This window comes from Thamnophis elegans, chromosome 14 (genome assembly GCF_009769535.1).
Source record: "Thamnophis elegans isolate rThaEle1 chromosome 14, rThaEle1.pri, whole genome shotgun sequence".
Classification (NCBI taxonomy): Eukaryota; Metazoa; Chordata; class Lepidosauria; order Squamata; family Colubridae; genus Thamnophis; species Thamnophis elegans.
The window spans coordinates 22138042-22156920 of NC_045554.1; the positions used below are offsets into that span (position 1 = coordinate 22138042).

Here is an 18879-nt window from a genome sequence, read left to right on the forward strand (position 1 = left end):
GCAACCTCTGAGTTATAAAAGTCTTTAATTGTAAATAAGCATACAAACATATTAAGTAATGCATTTGATAAAGTAGACCACAACCTAATTCTTGATAAGATAGAACAATGTGGGTTAGACAGCTTCACCATCTGATGGATTCATAATTGGCTGATCAACTGCTCTCAAGCATGTAGTCCTCAATGGAACTACATCTACATGGAGGGAAACACACAAGGTTCGGTCTTAGGCCCAGTACTTTTCAATATCTTCATAAGTCATGTAGATGAAGAACAGAAAGGGGAAATCATTAAAATTTGTAGACGACACCAAGCTGAAGGGAATTGTCAGTCATTTGGAAGATAGACTCAAGATTCAGAAGGATCTCGACTTCTGGGGGAGGAGCCTGTCGCCGACGGGAGCTCAACAGAGCTCCTCTCAGAGATCTGGTCTGTATATCTAAATAAGATCAAAGATATCACCCCTTTTTGGCAAGAAAGGGGCAGGGAGAAGCCCAGTGGCTAGGGTCTATTCGTAGTTCACAGCCTTCTTCCTTTTTTTTGGCTGTGGACGGAGATTAGATCCAGCGTTAGCTGAGCCCTTATCTCCAGCCAGTTCTTCTCAGCTGCCTTTTTTGCAGCCCTAGACAGGAGACTCCCCCCTCAGGACAAAGCAAAGTTGTTTGAAGTTATGATTAATACGAGCGGGTCCCACCCCTGAGAGGTTTTACATTTATTACTATCTTAAACACCAGCCTCGTTTGTCCTAGAGGCTTCTTTGTTTAAACGCATTACAAAATGGCGATTTTTCTCCGTTGGTGACTGATAGGGGATGTACTTAGCCGGCTTTACCTTCCTGGAGACTATTACTCATTAACTACCCAAAATCTACAAACAAAATTTTTTTTTGGAAATTGAGGGGAGCGAGAGCGCTGTTTATTTGTTTATCTCTTTACTCATGATGGCTCCCAGGTCAAAGCCGAAGCGTTTTTCTACGAATGTGCTTAAAGAATCTGTTACAAAATCGCTGCCCTTGTCTCCTACGCCCTCTACTGGAGATTTCTTAACACAGGAATTTTTTTTTCAAATGCTTAATGACTTTAAACAGGAAATTAAAGAATTTGTATTGGAGTTATATGATAACTTAAAGACTAAGATTGCCCAAATGAAGGCGAATACGTTTGTAGCCGTGTCTGCTCTGACAGATTACACCGCTGAAATGGAGAATAAATTGGAAAGTTTGGAGGAGGCTAATTCTAATTTGACTACTAACATGCAAACATTACAACAAAAAATTAGAGATACTCAAGAACAGCTCATTATGATAAATTTTAATAGGAAGGCATTTGCAATAAGAGTCAGAGGATTGCGTGAAAAGGAGCGAGAGAATTTGAAACAGACTTTTGTTGAGGCCTTCAGTCATGCAGTGGGAAGTCCGGGATTTAATTTTGATTGGCAGATTTGGAAAATCTATCGCCAGAATTCGTTGGTAGCAGAACAGCGACAGCTCCCGAAGGACATAATCATATATTTCTCCACAAAAGAATCCAGAAATGCGATCATACAAAAGTTTTACAACAATAGGTTGCGAGTTGATGGGCAGGATTTGATTGTCTTCAAAGAAATACCATCCCAGATGTTAAAAGCAAGAAGAGACTATACTTTTCTAACTGAAGAGCTTAGAAAACACCAGATTCAGTATAAATGGGAAGCACCAGCTGGCATCACGGTCACATTTGAGAATCAAAGATTTCGTCTCAATTCTGTTTCGGAAGCTCAAGATTTCTACTATAAGACTTTGAAGGCGGGACTTCCTGACTCACTCGGAAAAGAGGAAAGACAAGGCGGAGGGGAAGGCAAGCAGCAGACCACATGGCTGCAAGACGGAGGGTGTAGCTCTCCCCCTCCTGGAGAAGCAGAAGAGCGGAGATCGAGGATTTAGCTATGTCTTCAAAATATTTGTTTGGTTTAAGATACGGTAATCCTGTTTAGACCCAACAATTTGCAAGATATTCAGTCTCTAGACTATGATGTTTTCCTGTTAGACATTTCAAAATATTTCTCAAAGTTGTGGATTGAATGGGGGTTTGCGATCTCTCTCCGGTTGAAAAAGCGGAATTGGATACTGGTGGTGTGATATTGGGACTGAATTACGTGGAGCGGATGTTGAACACATTTCACGGGACTTATATGTTTGAACTTTAGCTTAAATTGTTCAGGACTTTAAAGTGAAGAGAGTGGAGATGGTAATTTTACTGAATTTTGGTTTGGGAGGAAGGGAGCCGGGTAACGCGGGGTAGGTGGAGGGGTAGCGAAAGCTTGATCAGATTACTTTGAGTTAAAAGGCAAACTGACTCTTGTGTAAATTATTATTCGAAAATAAGGTTAAGAAAGATTAGTTGGAGTGACTACAGGAAGTTGTGGTAAATATCAGAGAAGCAAGGGATGAGGGTAAAATTCATGCGGAATAATCTACGTTGTTTAAACTCTATTAGAAGGGAAAGCTTGGTGAGATTATCTCGAGACAGAATGTAAACTGATTCTTGGGTAAATTATTATTTGAATAGGTGGAATGATCCACGCTGTTTAAATCCTACTAGAAAGGAAAGTTTGGTGAGATCATTTTGAGCTAGATCGAAAACTGATGTCTGCATAAATTTGCATAAATTTTTATTTGAATATAAGGTTAAGGAAGATGAACTGGGGAGTCTACAGGAAGTTCGGGTAAATAACAAAGAAGCAAGAGACGAGAATAAAATATATATAGAATGATTTATACTGCTTAAACATTAATAAAGATGGGGGGCTGAGCTAAATACAAAGAGTTTTTTCTTTTTTCTTTTTTTTTTTCTTTTTCTTTTTATAATTTGTAATTTTTTTTGTATCAATTTTTTTTCTTATATTACTTTTATTTTTAATTCATAGGATCACAAGATACTTTAGAAGGGGTTTGACAGAGGACAATGCCAGGTGTGGGCCCTGGGAAGTCGGGGGGGACTAGGGAGGGGGACCTATGGGGGGTGGGTGGGTGGGTGGTAATATAGTTTCAATAAGAAGAAGAATGCACTTGTATACGGTTGTCTTTTCTTTTTTTTCTTTCTTTATATTTTTTTCCTTGGTTTTTTTTTTCTCTTTCTCTTTTTATCATATTTTGTTTCCTATTTTCTATCTTTATAGTTCAATATTAATAAATAAGAGTTGAATAAAGGAATACACCAAGGGGAGAGGTAGAAGGAAAGAAGAGGGAGGAGCAAGGAGGGAGTGAGAGGGGAATGTAAGGAGGGTGTAAGAAGGAAGGTTTGAGGGGAAAGGGAAGTAGGAAAGGGGAGTGTTAGAGGGAGGAAAGGAAAGTTGGAGGGGGAAGATGGGGTGTATGGAGGTTGGAAGTGTCAGGTGGGGTTTTGTCTTATGCTGAATGATGATGAATCGTGTTTTCTTTTTTCTTTTCTTTTATTTCTTTTCTTATAGCAAATATCCAGTATATAAGTGATTGTAAAATTGAATGTGAAAATGAATAAAATATATTAAAAAAAAAAAAAAGATTCAGAAGGATCTCGATCAGAGATGGGTTGCTCCCGGTTTGGACCGGGTGGAGGGATGTGTGCCCTACACAGCATCCTGGCTCTGCGCTCTGTTCCGCCTGAAGGCACCAAAATGGAATGCAAAAGGAACCCGGGGTGGAGTGGGGCGCCACATGCGACTGCAGGGCACAAGTGCGCACGTGCAATCCGGTGTTGAGTCTTATTGTGGGGCTCACCATACCTGGGGGTGGAGGTGGTGAAGGGAGAGGCATGGAGGGTTCCGTCTTGCTGGTGGACAGCTCCCTGGAATAGCATGAAGATTACGGGAAGTGGTGGTACTGCTTTAGACTGCACCGGTGAGACTTTACTTGGAATCCCGTGTCCAGTTCTGGTCACCACAATTCACAAAGATCCTGAGGTCCTAGAAAGAGTTCAGAGAACAACAAAAATGATAAGGGGTCTGGAGGGTCATGAACAGCTAAAGGAACCAGGTATGTTTAGCCTAATGAAGAGAAGGGTTAGCTGTCTTCTAATACTTAAAGGCCATCACAGGGAAGAGAGCATCATTTATTCTCCACAGGACCTGAGCGCAGAACAAGAAGTGATGGGTGGAAGCTTGTCAGAGGGTGATTCAACCTGGAATTAAGGAGGCATTTCCTGACAGGGCAATTAATCAATGGAACTGCTTCCCTCTTGGAGTTGAGTGCTCCATTGCTAGAGGTTTTCAAGAAAAGATTGGACAATCATTTGTCCAGAATGGTATCTACTTGAGCAGGGGGTTGGACTAGAAGACCTCCAAGATCCCATCCAGTCCTATGATTCTATGAGCCTTTCCCACAAGGTCATTGGGGATTATGACCCTGTGGAGAAAGGATCCAGCTATGTATAATTAGGTCTCCCTTCCCGTCCCCTAATTTTCTGGGGTTCCCCCCTTCCTTAAACAAATATTCCGCATGTATGCACCTTTTAAAACCTGCTGGTTGGAGCAGTTCACCTGACTTTCTTCGGGCCATTTGCAGATCCTCTCAAACTCCTCTCTTGATGACATCTTAAATAATGTTCCAGATGATTTAATTGAATTTGTTCCCAATTCACTGCTGATATTTGGAGGCCAGATTCCAGATCTCCACAAAATCAATGAGAAACCGTGGTCGCCACAACAGGTATGGCTCTGGACATATTTGCTGACTGAACCAGGGCAGACTCCGGCATTTCTTGCTTCTGATGTGCTCTTCTCATTCCAGGCAGCAGTCATATTTGGAGATCTCTTCACCAGAATTGAGAACTACACAATGTGAGTTCTGGGATCATGATAGTAGAGTAAGTGGGGATGTTGTGGTGAAAAGGAGAAAAACAAGATAGAGCAGCTACAGATGGTATTTATTTATCCCTTCAAATAGTGTAGGATATTTCAATTATATACTGTATGGGGAATGAGGACCCAATCATGCTTAACCAGCTTGTTTCTTCCCAACATACCTAGGCTGTCTACGTTTGAGCTTAAATGCCTCTTTGGTTAGTTTATGATTCAGTGTATTTTGAACATGCAGAAATGGGTTGAGCATGTTGCACATACATACATACAGCAATTTTTTTAAAGCAAAGCATGTGTTACGTTTGTCAAGCTTTCAAAATTTCAACTTGAACTTCTGTCTAAAGTAGCTCTCAACTTACCACCACGGTTGATACCAGAACTTCTCTTGCTGAGCAATGTGGTAGTTAGGTAGACATGCCCCAGTTTTTTTTATTTAGTTTGTCAAACATGTACAAGATAACAGGTATAAGTATAAGCATGGACATAAACAAAGGAAATGAGTACAAATGAATGGGGACAGTAGGGCAGGGACGGTAGGCATGCTGGTGCACTTATGTACACCCTCTTTACGGACCTTTGCATGTCCAATTTTGCAGTTGTTAAGCAAACAGTTTAACATTAAATCAATGATTGTAATGTGACTAGTAGTACTTGAAATATTGAACATGAGCTTCTACAAAGGTGTCAGAAAAGTCAAGATGGTAGCTGTGACTATGATCAAATTTTTGCCCCATTTAAAATTTTATATATTTATTTAATTTTTATAGGCCCCATCTCAGCCAAATGACTCTCAGGAGCTTGTGCATCATTTACTGGGCCTCTACAGCAGAGGCAGAATTTTGATAATTCTGTAGATTCTTAAAAAGCTTTCTTGTTGAAATCTGGTATAATTATCTTCTAAGACATGATTGACCAGTCTCTCTGGCTTTCAGGCTTTCTCCATTCATCTTGCAAGGCTTTCAGTGTGATGTGGCAAGTAAATTGATGCCTGAGCAGCTCTCCTCCTTAGTCCAAGAAGTGAGATGTAAGAAGGCCAATTTGAGTGAAGAGCAGGTGAGGAGATCTCTTGGACCAGGTTCAAATCAAACCCAGGTTCAAGGTAGAAAGAGGGCAAGGGCTGCATACGGTGGGGCAGACGCCAAGAGCCTGAGTCTGGCATGTCAGCGGCAAGGCCCTGTTCCTGCCCAAAGCAGGGGCCTGGCGGATTGCTATGAAACAGGGTAACATTTGATTTGCACTTGTGATACTGTATATTCAGCCATCATCTATCAACTGGCCTCTTTCATTAATGGCTTTTCTAGGATTTGCCATAAAACTGACCTCTCAAGACCTTTGTCATAGAACATTTGCTTATAACATGTCCAGAATTGGCTGGGACAAGCCTGACATTGGCTGACTGCATATTAAAGGATTGCTGGGTAATTAATTTCTTGTGGTTTGCTACTTCCTAAAGCAGGTGAAACAATTAAGGCATCTATTTGCTTCAGGATTATGTAGAAGAGGGAATTTCATTCTACATAACATCTTCCTTATAGTAGAAAAACATCTCCAACTCTCTCTTCTTCTTGTTAAGTCATGAACCTGTGGGTTTTCTGTTTGAATAACACACCATGGATGCCCATTCTTGGAGGAAATAGTGCAAGGCATCAGCCAAGACCTGATTCCCCCATTCACTCCACTTTTAATGTGCCATTAGATTTTATTTCTGTGCACTGCTTTATATCTACAGTGGCAGGTGTGGAGTTCCATAATGCATCTAAACTCATGTATGTTAGTTTATCTGAGAAATTTGCTGCTGATTTCTCTCTTCCATTTCACTTTGTTGACAATTGTGCAGTCTTCTCGGGGAGAATTAAACTATGATCTCCAGCTGAAAGAAGTCTCTGTGGTACCATAAGTAAATTTGAACCAAAATGCACATGATTAATAATTCTTCTGCTTAGCATTAAGTTAAAAAAATAGCAAGCCATAGTTATGCAAAGTGTTTCCCAAAATCTGTTTACAATTCTGATTCTAGTCTTTCCCAACCATGTAACTTCTCGGTGTTTGAGCTCCACTCATTTAGGCATCCAATTCCCCTGAACTCTTCAGAAGACCCACTTTTGTCTGTCCACCTGGATTTTGATCATGCTGATGGAGATTAGATGGGCTGAAGTGCAACTATGCAGGTGGCCACATGGTTGGGAAGTTTATCTACCTTCAGTGACAAGCATACAATTCTTTTTTTGCTTATTGTGACAGCAATGCCTTGTTTTCTTTTTATCAGCTCTCCTGCATGGCCCGACTTCTCATCAAAAGCAACCTGACCACAAACCTCAGCAGCTACCCAGCAGGCGTTCTGCTTTTTTCCCCGTGAGTGATTCTGAAGTGTGCTTTCCAGCAAAAGGAAGGGGCTATTTTTTTTAAAGCTTTTCTTCTGGCTCTCTTTGGATTCTAGCAATTTTAACCTTCCCAACAACTGTCCAAAAGATGAGTTCCAGGAGCAACAATGATCTTCATGACATGATATGAAATATTTACACATTTACTCAAAAAGTAGCTATAAGGTGGGGGGGTAATAAACCATTTTTTCTTGCATTTTAAATGATGACAGTTCTGTTTCCCCCCCAGCATTAGTAAAGTAGAACATCAAAGCTGTGAAATGTTTTACACTTTGGCTTCTCAAGGGAACCTAAGTTTATTGGCCAATGGATCGTCCCAGCGGGCCAGACTTTTGGAGAATGCGTTGCATTGTTTTGTGAGTGATGACTCTCTCTCCCTCCTTCTCTTTTCCTGGCTGACTTTGGTGTTCTATAGAGCAGGCTCTCCAAACCGGGGTGTGCACATCTCAAGAGGTGCACAAGATGATTCATTGAAATGTGAGAAGATAGGTTACAATACTGATTTATCTCTGCCTTTTCTAGTTTCATTTTGGGGATATGTTTTATAATGTACGTACATATTTTAATATAATAGTACATGCACACTATATAAATTATACATATACAATATATACATATAATTGGGATGCATGCTTAAAATATTTTTTCCTGAAAAGGATATATTGTCAAAAAAGTTCAGAACCTCCGACATAGAAGCTTTTTTATTCTGCAAATGTTTCTTTTTTTTATCCTGAGTAAATCTCCAGAATTTGGGGTTATAAGAAGTCCTTCCTTCTAATTGTCTCTTTAAAAACAGTGTTTTTGAGGAGGGGTGAAAGTCAGTTTTAGATATAGACGGACATTTTTCTAGGCATATGACATCCCTTATAGCAGAGTTCCCTAATCTTTCTGGCTTTGCGGACTGGGGGGGGGGATGGTTCTGCACGAGTGGCTGACAAGCACATGTGCTCATGCAGCTCCATTTGCCCATCCGCCTGCCACTCGTACAAATGGGGCACAAGCTCACCTGCTGTTTCCACAAGTGGGATGTGCGCACGCACGCACTTGCCTGCCACTTCCGCGGCCCGGTTCCAAATGGCTGACAGCTCAGTTGTGGGCCTCAGCCCAGGAGTTGGGGACCCCTGACTTACACCTCCAGATTTAGATGCAACAAGTTCTATAAACATTCTAAGCCCCTAAAATTCCTCAGAGAGAAATGAAAGAGTGGTTGGATCCAATCGATCCCTTGCCTGGTTGACTCAGAATTCCACTTCTTCGTGATAATCCTGGTCTTTAATTTTAATGCTTTTGGTATATGACCCCCTGGTCAGATAGGAAATCCTACCCCCCCCCCCCAAAATAACTCAAACATTACACTCCACTTGACTCAAAGCATTGCTTTGTACTCAGCAAGCATGGCTCCCAACTTGGCATTCATCCAAATGCAGGTTAAGGTATTGAAAGATAAGTGCTAAATTCTGGCAAAACTCCTGGATCCAATATTAAGCTCAATCTCTGTTTTACAAGGGAGTAAAAAATACCTCACTCAGCAAAGAGCAGCTCCAAAAGCTGGGAGTCTTTGTGTGTGACATGAAGCCATCCACCATCACAGACTCTGACCCGGCAATCCTGGAGAATTTGAAAGAGTGTCCAGATCTCACAGCTGCTCAGATTACAGCCCTCAGGATGCTCCTGGCCAGTGGGAATACCTTATATGGGTGAGAGAGTCCTTTAAGAATGAAAAATAATGGTTTTAAAACTACAGTTAAAAAATGGGGGAGGCAGGGAGCGGGGGAAAACAACATTCAAACACATTCCCTCTAATTTTAATACAATAATTCAATTTCTATACACATATTAATGAATCTTAATGTTTTGTGTTTTTTCTTTGTTTCTCTTACATTCTTGGGAGTTTTATATTTAAACTTTTTTTGAATAAAATAAAAATAGAAAAAAATCAATTTTTTATCACATAAACAGGAAATTATCAAAATCACTTAAATATGAGCCAGTAGTGTGTAGCAGCAGCCAGAAAATACAATGCAATGCAAGGTTGCATTAACAAAGAGATAGAATCAAGATTACGTGAAATGTTAGTACCTCTTTCTAAAACCTTAGTAAGATCACACTTGGAATACCGTGTCCAGTTTGATCACCATATTATAAAAAAGATGTTGAGACTCCCGAAAGAGTGCAGAGAAGAACAAAGATGATTAGGGGGCAGGAAGCTAAAATACATGAAAAACGGTTGCAGGACTTGGATATGCCTAGTCTAATGAAAAGGAAGACTACGGGAGACATAGCAGTGTTAAAATATATGAGAGGCTGCCACAAAGAAGAGAGGGCCAATTTATTTTCCAAAGCACTTGAAGGAGCAAAGAGGACAAGGAGCAAAGGATGGAAACTAATCAAGCAGAGAACTTAGAGCTAAAGAGAAATTTCCTAACTGTCTGCCTGTTGTGGATGCTCCATTACTGGAGGCTTTTAAGAAGAGACAGAACAGCCACGACTGGAAGAGTAGAAGGTCTCCTGCTTGAGCAGGGCCTTGGACTAGAAGATTTCAAAAGTCCCTTTCAACTCTGTTATTCTGTTCTGATCTGTTTTCTTCATATTCTGTCTGATTGGAAATCTCTATAGAGACGACGGGATATTAGCCCTTTGAAAGTAAGGGTTAAAGGCATCCCAGGCGACCCAGAATTTGATTCTCCCCTGAACACAAAACTAGCAGGGCAACCTTCGTCCAGAGGACCCTCTCTCAGTCCTAAGAGGGAGGCGATGGCAAACCACTTCTGAAATCTTCCGAAGGACCTGCAGGGACTCATCTTGGCAGTCACCAAGAGCCAAGACTAACACAAAGGCAAAAAGAAAATAAAAAATAGTCCTTTGGAATTCTGCAGGTCTGCACTCACAAAATATATTGTGGGAGCACCCCATAACAGACACCAAACATTGGTTAGCTTCATAAGTGGGTTCCTATTGGTTTGGACCAGTTCAGCCATGCCCCCAAACTGGTTCTATCGGTGGCACTGTAGGCGCCGCCATCTTGTTTTTTACTTCTGCACATGCGCAAAAGCATTTTTTTTACTACTGCCCATGCTCATGTAGCATGCATCAAGCACATGTGTGTAGCGTGTCCCTGAGCGAATCGGCAGTAATAGAAGCCGGAACCCACCCCTGGTTAGCTTTTGAGAGGATAGAAAGGAAAATTTGAGTATTTGAGTATTTATTAAAATTTATAGGCCGCCCTTTTCCCTGAGGGGACTCAGGGCGGCTTACAATCACAAGGGAGGGGGGTGCAGTATCAAAAAAACAAAACAAAATGTGAACAAAGAAAAATAGTAAAACACAACTTTCGTTCAGCAATCAAACACTCGGGCGGGTGAATTGGGAACCTATCCCCAGGCCTGCTGGGAGAGCCAGATCTTGAGGGCTGCGCGGAAGGTCTGGATGGTGGTGAGGGTACGGATCTCAACGGGGAGATCGTTCCACAGGGTCGGAGCTGCAACAGAAAAGGCTCTCCTCCGTGTGGTCGCCAGTCGGCATTGACTGGCAGATGGGATTCGGAGGAGGCCCAGTCTGTGCGTTCTAATTGGTCGAAGGGAGGTAATCGGCAGAAGGCGGTCTCTCAAGTACCCAGATCCACTACCATGGAGTGCTTTAAAGGTGGTCATCAGTACCCTGAAGCGCACCCGGAGACCAACAGGTAGCCAGTGCAGCTCGCGGAGGACGGGTGTAACGTGGGCGAACCGCGGTGCGCCCACTATCACTCGCGCGGCTGCATTCTGGACTAACTGTAGTCGCCGGATGCACTTCAAGGGCAACCCCATGTAGAGCCCATTGCAGTATTCCAGCCTAGAGATCACAAGGGCTCGAGTGACTGTTGTGAGAGCCTCCCGATCTAGGTAGGGCCGCAACTGGCGGACCAGGCGAACCTGGGCAAATGCCCCCCTGGTCACAGCTGACAGCTGGTGGTCAAAAGTCAGCTGTGGGTCCAGGAGGACTCCTAAGTTGCGGACCCTATCTGAGGGGTATAAAATTTGACCCCCCAGCCTAAGTGTTGGTACATTAGTCAAATTATTGGGAGGGAAGCACAACAGCCACTCGGTCTTGTCCGGGTTGAGTACCAGTTTGTTAGCGCTCATCCAGTTCTTAACGGCCTCTAGACCCTGGTTCATCACGTCCACCGCTTCATTGAGTTGGCACGGGGCGGACAGATACAATTGCGTATCGTCCGCATATTGGTGGTATTTTATCCCGTGCCTCCGAATGATCTCGCCCAGCGGTTTCATGTATATGTTAAATAGTAGGGGGGATAAGACCGAACCCTGCGGCACCCCACATGTTAGGGGCCTCAGGGACGATCTCTGCCCCCCGACTAACACCGACTGCGACCTGTCCGAGAGGTAGGAGGAGAACCACTGCAAAACAGTGCCTCCCACTCCCACCTCCCGCAGTCGTCGCAGAAGGATACCATGGTCGATGGTATCGAAAGCCGCTGAGAGGTCAAGGAGAACCAGGATGGACGCATAGCCTCCATCTCTGGCCCTCCAGAGATCATCGGTCAATGCGACCAAAGCGGTTTCTGTGCTGTAACCAGGTCTGAAGCCAGACTGGAAGGGGTCAAGATAACTAGCTTCCTCCAAGGCCCGTTGAAGCTGGAAGGCCACCACCTTCTCAACAACCTTCCCGATAAAGGGGAGGTTGGAGACAGGACGAAAGTTGTTTAAAATGGCTGGATCCAAAGATGGTTTCTTCAGGAGGGGTCTCACCACCGCCGTTTTAAGTACGGTGGGGAAGTGCCCCTCCCGAAGGGAGGCGGTCACGACCGCCTGGATCCAGCCATGTGTCACCTCCCTGCTGTTGGCAACCAGCCAGGAGGGACACGGGTCCAGAATACAGGTGGAGGCACTTACAGCTCGAATGGCCTTGTCCACATCCCCAGAGGCAACATCCTGGAACTCAACCCAGAGATGATTTGCCAAGTGGTCCTCCTGTGTCTCGGCTGGATCTACTGCGGTGGAGTCCAATGGAAAAAGAATGGAAGTCCTGCTTAGTTACCAACTATGTATATGTATTTATCAATTTGGGTTATGCTGGTCTAAAGTTAATTACTAGTATGAAATACAAGGACACACAAAGATTATAATTATGAGTACCATTGAATTAATGGGAAGGTAACATAGTTTGAAGTTAATTTTTATAGACTTTTTCAAATTATAAAATGTTAAAAAATAGATCTTTCAAAATTTCTTCAGAGTCAGAATTGCACATTTACCTAATTATTACTTTTTGCTCTGCTAGCTATGAGCTGTATTCTGTTCAATAATATTACACACCATCACTATCTAACACCTATTTCCATGTGACCCAGATTTCCTGCCTCCTGGGATGAATCAACCCTTGAAAACCTTGGGCCTCTTGCTTTCTACATAAATCACACTATCTGGGATTCCATTGACAAGGTAGGAGAAGCAGATGAACGTGCATGCAGTGGTTCCATTCTGAAGTCAAGGTGGCAGCTACGACCATGAAACTGAAGTGGTCCCCATCTTAATCTCTGTTATCTCAGGGCTGAGAAGGAATAACTGGCCCAAAGTCATCCAACTGGTTTCATGTCAAGGGTGGGACAAGAATTCATAGTCTCCAGGTTTTTAGCCTGATACATTAATCGTTACACCAAACTATCTCTCTTGATTAAAAATGTGTGATGTATTGTCCCAATGGATGTTCTGTTCCTCAGGAAGAAAGGATGATCTTCTTCAGAAAGGTGATGAATGGATACAACAGCCAAAGAGCTTTTCCAAAGGCAAAAACAATCCTCTTCTTAAAATCGATTGGATCTAAACCAGCTTCCCCTCCTAGAACTAAACGGGCGACTGAAAGTAAGGGGGGGGAAATGGCCTCTTGTTCTGTTGTACATGCACAAACAAATATTGTATTTCTGCGAAAATACGACAGGGTCTTATTTTCTTTTTACCTACAAAATATGGCTTGGGCCTTATTATGGGGGGAGGGTTTATTGTTTTGGGGTACCAGGGTGGCTGCTCTCTTGCGAACAGGCTCCCAAAGAGCCGGGCACAGCCTTATGGATGAATAGCTGTGTTGCGCTGTTGCAGCAGCGCAACGCAAGAGCCATGAAGCAACCACGCCTGCAGAGCGTACCATCATAGAGCGTGCACCCACAGTGGCCACTGCCAAAAGACCCGGCTTGGAAGCCACGGAAAAAGCCAGGCTGGGATGGCGGCAGCGGAGGTGCCCTGGCTCCATAATGAGAGCTGGACCATGTATCGGGAGGCTGGGAGATGGGTGAGCGAGAGTGGAACAGCTCACACAGCTTGGCGATACCCCTAGGTCAGTGAATGCTGCTGTGCCCAGCGGCAAAGGGGGTTTGCCAGGTGGTTGCTCGTGAGCATGGTTGCTTCATGGCTGTTGTGTTGCACTGCTGCGACAGCGCAACACAGCCATTCCCCCATGAGGCTGTGCCCGGCTCTTTGGGAGCCCGCTCGCAAGACCGGCAACCCCCCTCTTCAGCTGGGCACAGCACTGCTCACCAACCTAGTGGTATCCCGAAAGTGCCAAGTGCGATCACCTTTGCTTCCGCCCAGGTTCCTGCGGCTTGGCACCTTCAGGATACTGTTAGGTTGGTGAGCGGCGCTCTGCCTGGCCAGAGGTGGGGGGTTGTCCAGGGGGCTTATATGTGGGGTGGGGGAGCTTATATTTTTGCCCACCAGAAAAATTTGGCATGGCTGTATTATGAGGACATGTCGTATTTAATGGGAGATACTCCTATTAGAATTGGAAGCACAATATAAAATAAATGCTAAGCAGTAAAATGCACTGCAATCAAAACCCTCCCCTTTATTTGCATCACATGCAAAAGGAACTGAATATTCAGTTGTAGCCGACATCTTTGACATTTAAAAATTCTTCTCAACGCCCCCCGCCCCCCCCCCGGCACCTTTATCCGTATGTAGGTCATTTCCTTAAAAATGTTGGGGAATAGTTTGTACTAGGCTTGGCTGGTGCTACAATGGCATAATAAAAATCTTTCAAACCATCGTGATCAATTCCAGTGTTAATCTATCATTTTTGTAGCATGTTTGTTATTTACATGTACATTAACATTCAGGGAAGCGGCAGCCAATCAAAGGAATTGTTTTGGAAAAGCATGAGTAAGGAGGAGGAAACGTTGGTGACTTGAAGGAAAGGGGAGACACTGAGACAGGAGGAGACCTGACAGAGAATTGGAAGTTGCGAGCAACAGAGCCCAAGAATTGTGACTTTCCCAAAATCTGCTCAAAAAGAGATGATTTTTCCCTGTGAATTCTGCCCAAGTGCCAGTCTGCTCCCATCACCCAGCAGCAGCCTAGAAGATCCGCTTTTCATAATTCACTACGACAGTGCCCAGCAGTTGGATGCATGTCTGAGTGATGAAGTTGTGAAGGCCAACCTGGCTCTTTTGCTTTGATCAGCCCTTCCAAATGACTACTGGGCCATAATTAAGAAGAAGTTAGGCCAAGGTGAGTGGCCTATGGACTGAGGAGGGCCTGGTATCCAGGAGTGCTTCAGAGGGGTCCCAAAAATTGTAAACTAATTGACATTGTAGAGTGACACACTCACCCCAGGTTTCCACGCTTTGCACACATGATGCATATAAGGAAGGGTGGCTTGATTGCATAGTCAACAGCTCTGTGTTGATGTTTTTGATCCCGCCCACCCCCTCCCCCAAGGACACCCTGTTCTCTAGTGTTGAATTGGTAGTGAAACATGTAGTGACACAGTTAAGCTTAAGAAGAAAAGTAAAGATATTTTAAAATTAATTTTTAAATTAAAATTGCTACTCAAGTGAGTGATATAGCAAACAATAATAAGCCAATAAGATTTAAAGTCATTTTTCAAAATTTACTATATTCATTTAAAACAACATTTTAAAGTCTTTTAGAAAGAGTCCATTTTTACTTAATAAAATGAGTACCATTCTTATTTATATCTAAGGGAAGAATAATCACTTGTGTTGGAGATCACAGCCAAGTATGTTTCAACAGAGTGCCTTGAAAGTCATCTGAGGCATTGAATAGCAGAACAAATATCTCACTGTACTCTACCTATCTTGGTTGCAGTTTTATGGGCTTAGGCTAATAGCTTCAATGAATTTTAAAGAGATATAGAAAAGCTTCATTCCCACCCACTCTCTGCCTCCGAAGGGAGAAGAAGGCCACCTGTCTCCTAAGCACATAAACTCATTCAACTACAACAGGCCACTGGGAGTTCAATACAGTAATCGGGTTTAATGCCAGGAGAAAAGGGCTCAGGGTGTAGAATCTTGGAAAGTGAAGTGAGCAAAATTGCATGTGCTCATCTATTAGTCGGTTTCTTACAGGCCACACTTGCTGAGTTGCTTCGTTTCTTTACTACAAACTTTAATGGAGTCTTTAAGCAGACAACGTTGACACATCAATCTGTCCTTGGTCAATCTGTCCTAAACACCTGCTTTACTTTGTTAGTCCTTCCCTCTCCCCCAGGGTTTGTAAACCCCCCAAGTGCCAAGACCGTTCTTGCCATGTGCTCTTTTTTCTACCATGTCGCTTGATTAACCCCATCAAGTCTTAGCAACTAATATGTATTTTCTAGAAGATCTGCCCCTCAACCTGGGTTTGAAGTGTCTCTATAGCCTGTTTCTTGAAGTTTTAATCAAGCCCCATCCACCTTACTTTCTTTTCTCTTTTCCCCGCATTATAGACTTCTCAAAGAAACTGGGTCTTTGCATTAATGTGTCCAAAACAGGGGAATTAATGTCTGCGTCATTGTGCCACAAGTGGGGATTTGGGATTGTTGTTTGGTTTCCTGATGTCCATGATTCACCAGCACCAAAATTCAAAAACCTTGATCATCTTTTCATCCCGCCTTCTTCCAAATCCAACTTGCACATCCAATAGAGCATCAGCCTGCTACATCGTTGTTAATGAAACCTATTTATAATGAATTACTTTCTTAGAGCTACCCTGATGGGATTCCAGAAGATCAGTTGCGACTGCTTGGCTTCCTCTCACGTCAGTACAGTACAGACGAGATTGGCAGTTGGAACCTCACTTCCAGTGACACCCTGGCTGCTCTTCTGAATCCAAATGATGGTGCATGGGAGATGCCGCAGGTAGTGTATCAGAAGGATCTCTCCATCAGGGGCCACAAACAGAATTGCTGTGAACTAGTAACAACAAAGGCATTTTGTTTGCTTTTCATATTAAGCCAGAGGTGTATGAATGTTACTTTAAGTGTATCACTTTTCTGACTACTCCCCTTTTACCTTTTTACACAAAAAGTGTGGTATTCTTATATGGATGTAATATTACTGATATACACATGTTAAATGGTCTTTATGTCAGGGTTCCAAATAGCATCCAAAATTAAAGCAGAGTCAAGGCAAAGGATTCCTCAAAGTTCCAATTTATAAGAGAGCCATGTTGGCACAACTGGGAAAACACGAATTTGAAGCTTCCAGGTTTTTTCCACCCAGTTGAAAGTTCAAGATTCTGTCCCAACAACCACAGATAGGCCAATCTTCCACTGCCACGAAAAGATATTCCTCCCATCCAGTTCCAGCCAGGTGAAAAGACAAGATGACCTTGAGTTTCTAGAAGAATGTTGTTATGGCTACATATTACCCCACTCCATATAATCCCCCCTCCCATTTTCCCGCAGTAGAAAGTGTGGCAGGCCTGAAGTCCAAAAAGAAAAGACAGCTTGCAGGCATGACTTTACATACCTCCTGCTCTGTACAACAAATGTGTCAGTCTGAATAAAAATATATATCAAAATTTAACTTTATCTAATTTCTTAGACCATGTAGGTTCTTCAGCATTTTTTTCTAAATATTTTACCAGCCTCACCTCTTGTCACTGCTATGGACACACATCCTTTCTTAAAACGTAACTCTTTTCTTGCAGCTCAGGCGATGGTTGCAAGATATATGGAACTGGGAGGCTCACTCACTGGTCCTTTACTGGACATGCTTGGAGGCAAATACCTGTGTGTTCTGGATGAATATCAGCTGCAGGAAATCAACCCAGCTTCCATTAGGTAGGTTGCTGTTTCTTAGTGGTGGTGGTGGTGGGGGGGGGGGGGTGTTAACTAAAGAAGGAGGAAATTTGGACATGACTCCTAGGCCCAGTCTGGAAACTAAAATGGAAGATGATTGGGGAACAATTAGCAGTAGGATTATCTACTTATTATAATTAGCAAGTCATTTAGATAAAATAGTGTAGGTTCTCCTGCACTATTTCTAGTCCAGGGGGCTAGACTAGAAACCTCCAAGGTCCCTTCCAACTCATTCTATTCTATTTCTAAAAGAAGCTTGACCCAAGTGAGGAACAGGTATTCTGAGGAGATTAATTAGTAAATATAGCTGTTGGCTGCTCACATAGAAAAAGTACAAAACATATCAATACAAAGTGAAAACACAATAGCATTACTACTACTAAAAGATCATCCATCCTACTATTCTTTCTTTGAGTGATTGCCAACATATGGCTGTTCTTATTCTGAATTATTCTAAGAAGATGGAACTTCATGATATAAATGATACATATCGTTATGCAGGTAATCTCTGAGTTACGAGCGTTCCTTTACCAATAAGCAGCCCCTAGCATTTACGAACAAGTCCCAAAATTATGAATATTGGCACACCATAGAAGTTGTTTGCCCTTACAAATGACGGCAGAGTTTCTGCAACATTCACCCTGCCTATTCCCCCGCTCCCCCAGCCTCATAGGCACTCTGAAATGGAGACTCACCTTGCGAAGCACTTTCTTGGCCTGCTTCGTTGCTTCAGGCTTTTGGTGCATTTGCAGAGAACAGAGGTGTAACATACCTAATGATTATGCGAGATCTCGTGCTACTGATCTCGTGTGATCTCGCACTTGAAACCTCTATTCTCTGCGAATTGAGGCCTGGACTTTTGCAAGTGGAGGGAAGACTTCGGTCCTTCAGGCCTTCCCTCCATTTGCCATTTCCTTGCGGAAGCCTTCAGGGAGATTGCGTTCCTATAGACTTTGACAGCCCTTTGCAAAAAGCTTTTGTTGGCACCAGCGGAGCTTGGGAAGAGCAGGTGCTTTCCTCCGAAGCTGTTCCTACCAGCAAAGGCTTTTTGAAAACGGGATGCAGCCTTCCGGGCCTCTTTTTGTTGCTAGAGGCCTCATTAAATGGATCTTGGGTGAGAAAGGAGGTTCAGAAGGATGCTTTTTGCCCTCTGGGCCTCCTTTTTTGTAGAAAAAATTGCGATAGAGAGCATCATCACTCTATACAAATTATGGATTTGTAACTGGCTGACAAACTGTACCCAATGAGTCATCCTCCATCTGCATGGAGAGAAGTAAGCAGTGGGGTATTACAATGTTCCATCTTAGGCCCAATACTCTTCAATAACTTCATAAATGACATACATGAGGAAATAGAAGGGGAACGCATCAAATTTGCAGATGACACTAAGCTGGCAGCCAACAGCCCAGAAGACAAACTCAGGATCCAAAAAGATCTTGACAGACTTGAACACTGGGTCCTATCCAACAAAATAAATTTTAATGTGGAGAAAAGCAAAGTTTTACATTTCGTTAAGAAAAACCAAAGATACAAGTACAGATTAGGTGAAAACTGGCTCAAAAATAGTAACTGAGAGATTTCGCACACCACTGCTCATGTGCGAGATCGGA

General features: G+C 43.0%; 2 protein-coding genes across 2 annotated transcripts in view; both read left to right on the top strand.

Annotated features, from left to right (window-relative positions):
• The window catches only part of LOC116517887, a 24900-nt gene extending 16251 nt beyond the window's left edge, over positions 1 to 8649 (top strand). The window contains exons 6-11 of the mRNA XM_032231071.1: positions 4519 to 4662; positions 4744 to 4793; positions 5747 to 5867; positions 7081 to 7166; positions 7425 to 7672; positions 8585 to 8649. Of these exons, the coding sequence (XP_032086962.1) occupies positions 4519 to 4662; positions 4744 to 4793; positions 5747 to 5867; positions 7081 to 7166; positions 7425 to 7672; positions 8585 to 8649 (714 nt within the window). The remainder of the gene's footprint in view (positions 1 to 4518; positions 4663 to 4743; positions 4794 to 5746; positions 5868 to 7080; positions 7167 to 7424; positions 7673 to 8584) is intronic.
• Positions 8636 to 14678, top strand: LOC116517421 (mesothelin-like protein). Its single transcript, XM_032230338.1, has 5 exons — positions 8636 to 8892; positions 12546 to 12636; positions 12915 to 13056; positions 13272 to 13273; positions 14510 to 14678. The coding sequence occupies exons 1-5, from the start codon at positions 8765 to 8767 to the stop codon at positions 14603 to 14605; spliced, it is 459 nt and encodes a 152-aa protein (XP_032086229.1). The 5' UTR covers positions 8636 to 8764; the 3' UTR covers positions 14606 to 14678.
• Positions 14679 to 18879: the final 4201 nt, after the last annotated feature.